Consider the following 9,051-nt stretch of genomic DNA (forward strand, 5'->3'; position numbering starts at 1 on the left):
CAAATTAAGTTCCATCTGCCACATGACATCCGCTACCATGTGTGATTGTCAAATGCAAGTCTATGGAACCCGTTGTGTGCTGTGAATCTAATAACTGAACACTAAAGCATCTGAAAAACATTTTGTTTTTAATTCAATAATGCATCATTTCTACATCAAGCAAGAATGGATTTTAACTGCAAGAACTGTTGATTTTTCCCTTGCTAAATAAATCTTAAGTAGGTTAATTTGACCTTCTGAAAAAAAAAAATATTTTTTTTTAAATTCCTGTTTTCATCTTATCAAAGGCTATGTAAAGCACCTTCTTTTCTAACTCTGTCCTCTGAAAATGTTTGAACGACATAAGTGGAATTTCATTAGATCAAAAATAACAGAAATGTTGGTTGAGAGCTAGCATCAGAAGGTGAAGCCTATAATAGAGGGTGCATCCACTTACTGTGTTTGATGACAGCAGTTTTTCTGAATCGATAAGCTGTAACACCAAACTCTGAAGGGATGACACACGTTTTCTCATTCAGAAAAGTAAACGAGAAGGGACCATCTCTGCAATGACAGGTACACAAGTGGCACCAATGAAAATAAAATGGATAAAAACGTGAAGAAATAAAAAAACCTTGCTCCCGTCAGAGCAAGGGTCTGTACATGTCCACTATGTCGCAATCAATGGAAAACCTTACCCAAAAACTGGGACCACCTCCTGACTGAAAGGAATGTGTCAATAACATCCTCCAGTAGGGCACTGTCTGCCAGGAAGGAAAAAAAAAAAAAAAAGTTCTACCTCTTGTGAGATCAGTATCAAGATAAAAGAATTTAAGTTTTGTTTTTTAAATGTGGTTAAACTTTGTGACAGCTGAGCTCTGATAAAACATAACCTTCCTGTCATAGCAACAGTTGTGTCAATTTCCTCTTTACACAGAAACACGCTATGAAACCACTTCTAAAAGAAGTCAGTATAGCTAACCATTTAGAACTCAAGCCAGTCAACCTGCTGAATAACATCCATCTGTGAATTAAACCCCTGCTCTTTCTGAGAAGAGAAATGAGTTGAAATTGTCTGGCAATTTAAACTTTTGCCTGATCTTTACCTGGAACTTACTTAAGCCCACTTGACTCACATTGGACAAATCACTTAATTCAAAGTCATTCAGACTGCTCCTCATCTACTCCCTTGTTTTGTTCTAACAAGTTGATACTGGAGAAGCTGTTTCCCGAGGTCAATAACTGATGACGCTGTTCCTGTCACCTAACTTGGCATAAGTCAGAAATGTGAAAGGATGCAAAACTGCAGCCCAAGTCTGACAAGTTATGAAACCCACTGTATGAATCAACTGTCGCAGCTTTAGAATGGTAGGTGGTTGGATTTGTGTTACTTTGAGACAGAACCAGAAGAGCAGATATTCCTCAGTTTCATCACTGAAGCACATCAGTTACGGACCAAGTGACCATCTACGGATATACTGTAGCCATGCCTTTTGACATAATTCATAAACCAAACAATGCAGCATTTGCCAAGTTTTGTGCCAATCTTTTTCCAAAAAAAAAAAAATTAAAAATAAAACAAAAGGATCACTGAAAGTAAAATCAGTTTAGATGATTATATAATCCAAGATTCAAACCATTTCACTAATCCAGTTATTCTATGAAAAAAAATTAATAAATGTCACCTATTGTAACAAATTTCTGATATTGATTCATCTTTTGCCAACACTGCATTTTGTTTTGATGTTATATCATGAGCTTTAATTAAAGATTACTGGATGGTTTGTGATTACCACAATATTTATTTTTGCTTAGAGAACAGCACAGTTCACCACATATCAGTTCAGTTCTCTAGTCTGCACAACTGGTTGCGAATCATGGATGGTCTCAGTAGTTCTCGTCACAAATAATTGGACGTATGAGGAAGCTTTGATATGATGTGGAAAGATTTACGGAAATAGAGGGCAATAATTCAGAAACCTGCGTGAACAGACTTCAAAAGCAAAAATTGATGCACACAGGTTTCAGGTGCTCAGTGAAAACATTGATGTCACATTAATATATTATCGAATTTACAATCTCACCAATGTCACATTAAAAGTTAATGGCTGGAGCAGCAGTTCTGACCACACTGACAGCAGATATTCAGATCAGCCAACAAATGCAGGAAGCAAAATCAGCTTATAATATTCCCTTAAAATTGGAAACAGACACAGAACAGATTAATTGAAGATTAGCTTAATCTTTAAACAAATTCATATGAGATATTGCATGTGTGGGGTGTGAATATTCAACATTTCAATTAGAAACTGTTAAAGTACAACGGAACTTTAAAATACAACTCCACTGAGCACTCCATTGTCTTTCATCCATAAAGACACTTCCTAAAAAAAAAAAAAATAAAAATAAAAAAAAGTTAATCTACATTTTTGCTTTACATTACCACAAACTGACAGCCTATCAGATTTATCTTTCCATTAGTCTTAAAAAATAAAAATTGAATGAATAAAACCATAAGCTATAAAAAAGTTTCAAGATAAGATTATTCAACACTGCAAAGTAAGTCTGTGCAAAAATAAAATGAGGGGCACACATTGGATTTTTTTTTTTTTTTCCCCCACTTCAGCCGGAAAAGAAAAGGGGGAGGGGGCGCTGCAGATGGTGGACAAGACAAGTATTGCACAAATATTGACCCAACTGACAAAATATATGCATATATAATAATAAAAAAAGGCATCAGTTACATCATTTCCTTTGATAACCCAAATAACCCTTTGCCCTGGTTAGCACCAGAGCAATCTGTTCCCTGAAGTAAGCTAAACTACCCTTGTAACCTCACTATCAATGTACTTCTGGGTCGTATGCTGAAGCACAATCTTTGGTCTAAAGCTGCAATGATTAAAGACAAGGAATAATTTAAACAAATGCAACAACACAAACAGGTACATTCCATTTAAAAATTCTCCTCAGTGTTGGTTTTGAAGTCGAAGCATTTGGTGTGAAGTTGAAGGTCATGGTACTTCATTTTCATCATCACAACAGAAATAAGACACTTCTTTTTTCCACCCCACAATTCATTTGGAATGGTTCTTTCCCATGATCCATGAGGGTTATTGGTTGATCAAGTTACTGGATTTAAATCTCATTTCCAGTTTGACTGGGGTTAGATGGAGGCTTTGGATGGTGATTTGTGGTCTGGGAGGGACTACCCACCGGTTTATCCTGTTAGGTGACTAATCAGTCCGGGGTGCAGGGCTTGTTTCAGGACATCAGGCCTGTGAAGTTGGGGCATGTAGAGTGTTGGTGGTGGTGCTCCAGGGTAGCTGGACGTTGGGTAGCCTTGACTGGGGATGGGGGAAGGGGCCATGTTGAGTGGAGAAGGACTTTGCTCATAGTACTGCCCGTCACTCTCCTCATCCAGCGGCAAGGCCAGACGCTTTCCCTTCTGTCTTCGATTGCAGAACCAAACACGCACCACCTGCCAAGAATAGAATTTGTTACTGAATAATGCAACCAGCATCACAACCCTTAAGGAAAAATACTTAATCTGGGACTCTTACATCTCTTTCCAGGCCCAGGTCATCCGAGATGTGCGTGATCTCTTGTGTATTGGGCTTAGGACACTTGATAAAGTAGGACTCCAGTGCAGAGCGAACTGCTCCTTCTAGACTGGTCCTCCGCTTCCTCTTTCTGGTGTCCACAAAAACTCGCTCAATCTTGTACATCTAAGAAAGCATAAACACATTAGTATGGGTTCACAAATGTTGATTACAATGTTACACCGCTTGTGTTCTGGGTGCATGGCTAATACATGATGGAAAGTCTGGATTCTGAAATTGTGCCACTAGGTGGCGTTTTACAAGAGCAGATGGTTACATTCAGGTTTTCTCAGCAGGAAGTTGAGCTACTGTAGGCCTGAAAAGACCAGCACCATCAAGTTGGAGCTGTTGTGTTGCAAACTAGATGGCAGATGTTGCACTTACATCTTGAGGATTTTCCGAGGTCTCTGCCTCATCCAGCCATCTTTGCAGAAGGGGCTTCAGCTTGCACATGTTCTTAAAGCTAAGCTGCAGAGCCTCAAAGCGGCATATGGTTGTCTGGCTGAACATCTTACCTAGATTTACACAAAAAGAATTCATGAGGAATGCAAGAAAGACAGTTGTCACTTGGGGGGGCAGGGGAAGCACACTACATAGTTGGTGATAAATTATAATTTGAAGAAAGTTCTAATAGTGCCTACATTGTTGCTGCCATGTTTAACAGGAATTGACATTCAAAATTGGCATTATGGCTAAATAGTCCAGATTGCACATAGAGTCAGATTAAACCAAGGATGGAAAACTTCTAAAGGTAAACTTCTTGCATAGGTGCAGTTCAAAACAAGCCCAACATCGATATGGTAACCTACCATATAGGTTACCCAGAGCAAGGCCAACGTCTGCCTGGGTAAAACCCAAAGTAATCCTTTTGTGTTTCAGTTCCTTGGCAAACTGCTCCAGTTCCTCAGTGGAAAGGTTCTCCTATGAAACAGCAAAAAAAAAAAAAATCAAGTAAAACATCTCACTGGGACCTAATCAGGACTCGGTGAATCATTCATAGATTCCCTACTTTGAGTCTAACAGTTTCTAATACGGGCAAAGACTTTTAGTTCAATTTGAAAATATGGAGTAGCCCATTGACTCTTACCTCCTCGGAATCGCTGCAGCCTCCACTCGAGGACCCAGTACTCCGCGTGGAGGAGGTCGGGTTCTGCGTTTGGGGCTCGGTGGTAGACTGGCTTGCGTTCACGCTGAAAAACGCGCTGCCTGGAATCCCGTTGCCCGGGGGTGAAGGAGACATAGACGGGGAAGATGCCAACGATGTAGAGGGAATTTGATTATTACTAGCCGGGGGAGGGATGTGGGTGATCCCGGGCCAAAAGGACGGGTTCCAGGCAGCAGAATAAAAGACGCTGTGGGGCATCGCTGCGGAGGTCGGGTACTGCTGAATCTTAGTCTCCGTTGAGTAGTCATCACCAGTGTCCTTCTCAGTTTTTATTTCGGGCAACTTGATTTGCTCCCGGGTCTCTGCGATTGGGGGACTCAGGTTTGTAGGTTGGGCTGTTGCAGTTACGCCGGGTACCTGGCCGGTGTACTCTGGCGCAGCAAAGGGATACCAATGCTTTGGTTGCCCAAACTCTCCACCCTGCATATCGGATCCCCTGAAATCACTGGCACTGGGTGGAAATGGAAAAAAGCTCTGCGCGGACGCGGTCGGAATTCCACCATAAGCGGTTTTGTTGTAAAGGAGGCTGGGATCCGGAAAGACCCCATGGGAAAGCTGGAAGGACGAAGCATTGCCCAAACTTTCCTGATCCAAAACTTGGCTACAAGGGTTAGCCCGGCTGAAATCATAAGGGCGGCTTTGGCAATCTGGACTCTGGGATCTTTCAGACATCCTTCCAAGGATGTGAAACCCTGTTAACAAGCGCACCTTTAAAGATTTTTCTGTGGTTAAAAGTGATGATGGGTTTTGAACCTACTCATTCGTTTCAAGTTTGGCTCAAATCAAAGAAGAGAAAAGATAAACCAGCAACTGAAAAATAAAAAGTCCTTCAAATAAACTGCAAACAAGAAGGCCTCCACTCCCGTATTGATGCAACCACGACGGCCTACTCCATGAATCCCTCCAGCAACTCTCAACTCACCTTCAAGCTCAAAAGCTCATCCCTTGTGCGGCCTCCGCAGGTTTTCCCAATCACAGCTGTGGTTGGAGGGTTGCCCCATCTCTTCGCTCATTGGCTGACGCAGACAATTGCGCACAGCTGATGGTGAATTTGTGAATGACCTTGATACTTCCCACAGTAATGGGCGTGTTTTCATTTAAACTTTAAGCCATTTTTGCAGCAGACCTGCCATATTTTGTGGATTTTTGACGTAGATTCAGTGGATAACATTGATCATTATTGAGACGGGAAACCATTGTAAAGACATATTTACAATGCAAAATAGGCACGGGCCACCCCTGTAAATCCATATATTAGCACTGTAGCCTAAGTTGCTCACCTCTCTCGTGAATTATAATGCTGCGTTTGTTTAAATTCTTCTTAAGGGGATGTCTTTGATATTAAAATCCCCATTGGCGAGGCTTCTGCTGGTCCGAATCCATCCATTAAAAAAACAGAACATTGTAATTCAGAATAGCGATCGATTTAATTAACTTAATCGGGCAGCGTCTGAATGTGAAGAAACGGGCTCGCCTCGTGGATTTAACAACGTTTTGAGATTAAAAAGATGGCAGACAGAAACAAGCGTTTTTGATTGCTACTTTAGAAGCAACGCAAGAGTGCCATATGGTAAAAGATAGGCCTACACAGACATGTGAGCACGAAAAGTTGCACGTAAAGAATAGCTAGAAATGAGCTTGTTGTGGAGACCTTGTTTTCCGAAATGTGGGAAATGTTCAAAATGGTGACACCTCTTTTTTAAAGTGTTGTAATTTTCTCAGCAACTCAATACCATATATTTCTAAGTCGGGCCTTTTTAATTTTTTGTACTTTTGAGTTATTGTAGGTCATATCAAGGGAAGCATGCTGTCCGTCTTATTGTGGCTCTGTTAAGATGCACATTCGAAGACTGTTGTAAGTTTCCCACTATCGAGATTTGGGCTGCTGTAGTTGGCCATACTGAGATCTTTGATTCATTCAGGTGAACGTCTCCTATAGACCCCTGATCGTCATTCAGAGGCCTTGATGGCCGGAGCACCGGTGCAGATGTGCTCCCCCAGCGCGAATCGTTGGCCGCAGATTGCGGCAGGAAGACGCACTGCGGGAAGGGAGGGGGGGTGCTATTGTACGTTGTGGCCCCGGGGCACCCCGTGGATTTCAGATCCCGAGTTGCGATGGTCGGCCATTAGCTCCTTTTCACATTAGAACAATAAGTCGCAACCCTTTGATTCCGCCCCACACCGACCACCTCCCCCCTCCTTCTGTCATTTGAAACAAACACCAGGCTAGAGTTTCGCTCTGGTCCTACCTTTGCATCCACTCTCATGTGGCCTAAAGCTCCAAAACTGGTCTGAAGACCAAGGTGTCTGCAGGTGCAATAATCAAGCCGTCTGGAATGTCTCCTCAGGTGAATAAACAAGTGAATTATCTTTGCAAGGCCTGTAAAACAAATGTACTATTTTCTTCCACCCTGGCTTCTTATAATTAAGTAATACTGCTAAAGACCTCGATTAAATACGAACAAGAAATTGTAGAATGTTAAAACTTAATAAAAAACAATAATAGGATAAATCCAGTTTTGTTTACACCTCATACTTGTCTGAGGCTCTGTTGCTTTTTAGTGCCATACACCGAACCTTCTGAGATCAGCTCATAGCAGGCTACACTTTAAAAAGGACCTCAGTGATCAGGACCAAAGAACCTGGGGGAGACCACAAGAGCCTGGTCAATGGCTTAAAAGACATCAAACTCCAGCCACACAAGCATTGTCCTGGCCCATGGACTTGGGAGAATAATTGTCATGCAAAAGACAAACAGCAAGAGAGATAGCAGACTTCAGGCCAAGCTTGTGAGAGAAGAGACAACAGAGCACAGAGCTCTCAGGGAGTCCAAAGGAGGGGGGGTCAGTGTTGAATAGCTCAGTACAGTGAGGAGGAGATGTGTTAGGTGAGGATCCACTGGAAAACCCCCACAGATGCCTCAGATCTTGTCTTTGGGCCTTTTTTTTTATGTGACCTCTTCAGAGATCTGGTAGTTGCTTGAAGGACTGGCGCAGGCTCACACAAGGAAGGGGAGAAAGTGAGAGATTAAAAGGAAGCCTGTTGATACAGTCCCAGACTTGATCATTGCACACTTCAAACAAGAAAAATAAAACCCTTTCTTCCTTCCCTTGTTATTTTGGACAGAGTGCACTCGAAGCACTGGAATACTGAGCATTAAGTGTGTGGAATCCATTGGATTAACACCTGGTCACCTGACTGAAAACTGGTTGCTGCAGGATACATGCTGCTGATGAGATCTGCCATCTGAGCACCTAACACATTTGGAGGGTACGAGAATGTAACTGTGTGTAGTGAGATACCGCTGCGGAATCAATGCAGCAGGATTCTGTGGTCGCATATTCCCCATCTCTAATATTATAAAGAAGTTGTTGAATCTGATTAAGCATTTGATTGTTTTTATTCTTTTATGTTTTGTTCTTTTTACACTCAGTGTGTCCTAGTGTACTTGTCATCTCCAGAGGTGCGTCAGTAACACTCTCATGGTTCATGTGGTTACCTCTGTGTGTTTACGGCCATTTTATCACACAGTTCTACACAAAAATAACTCATTCTACCCACAAAACAGATTAAAAGTAATTATATTGTGTGTTTTTCTATATAATACAAATATTGCAAATGCAAAATAGCATAAAGCTCAGTCACTACTTTCAGGTGATCAACAACAGATTCTTAGTTCCGCCTTTCCTGTTGAGCAGCACAGTCGTCTCCCACAAACAAGTCTGATGGCTTTTTGATTTTCCTCCTAACGATCGTGCCTTTGACACCCACCTTCACAGACCATCCACCCACCCGAGTTTTCCTCCCTGGGCCAATGGTTGGCTTCCCTCCACTGTCCAGAAGCACAAAGGCTTTTAATGGCCCTTGGCATATGGCTCAATGGGGACAGGCAAATGACTCATCCCCTCCCCAATACAGGACATACAACCTCACAATAACCACATGGAGGTACATGCAAGGTTTCTCTTTTCCCTTATCCATCTCTCCACACACATACTTATACAAACTCTGGGTGCTGTGATTTGTATCCTGAAACTAAACCAAGGCCAAACAGTGGCGTCAGCTTGAGACAAACTGGAAGCACAAAATGTGACACGAAGCTAGATGAACAGTTTATTTTAGGTTGTGTTGGCAGTTTTTCCTTATTTTCCTTTCTAGTTCAGCCAGACTGAATTAGTTCTGTTATTTTCCAGCTAGAGTTAATAACACCAAAAGATATTTTGACCCAGGTTTGTATCCTTGTTTTAAGACGAGACCCTTTTTATTTCTACTAATTTCCCTCACATTGACAGTGGCTTGATCCAGCTC

The 9,051-nt window shown here is 41.9% G+C and overlaps 1 protein-coding gene across 1 annotated transcript; it reads right to left on the bottom strand.

Moving 5' to 3' along the window:
• Nucleotides 1-3,196: 3,196 nt before the first annotated feature.
• pou5f3 (POU domain, class 5, transcription factor 3) lies at nucleotides 3,197-5,415 on the bottom strand. Its single transcript, XM_075455656.1, has 5 exons — nucleotides 4,666-5,415; nucleotides 4,388-4,499; nucleotides 3,963-4,093; nucleotides 3,540-3,704; nucleotides 3,197-3,457 (listed from the first exon to the last, which is right to left on the bottom strand). The coding sequence occupies exons 1-5, from the start codon at nucleotides 5,413-5,415 to the stop codon at nucleotides 3,197-3,199; spliced, it is 1,419 nt and encodes a 472-aa protein (XP_075311771.1).
• Nucleotides 5,416-9,051: the final 3,636 nt, after the last annotated feature.

This window comes from Odontesthes bonariensis, chromosome 22 (genome assembly GCF_027942865.1).
Source record: "Odontesthes bonariensis isolate fOdoBon6 chromosome 22, fOdoBon6.hap1, whole genome shotgun sequence".
In the NCBI taxonomy this organism is placed as follows: Eukaryota; Metazoa; Chordata; class Actinopteri; order Atheriniformes; family Atherinopsidae; genus Odontesthes; species Odontesthes bonariensis.

Coding starts and splice junctions, on each gene's coding strand:
- pou5f3 (XM_075455656.1), bottom strand. CDS start 5,415: ATGTCTGAAAGATCCCAGAGTCCAGATTGCCAAAGCCGCCCTTATGAT. Junction 3,705..3,962: donor CCTCGGAAAATCCTCAAGAT/GTAAGTGCAACA, acceptor ATGCTTTCTTAG/ATGTACAAGATTGAGCGAGT. Junction 3,458..3,539: donor ACCTGGGCCTGGAAAGAGAT/GTAAGAGTCCCA, acceptor TATTCTTGGCAG/GTGGTGCGTGTTTGGTTCTG.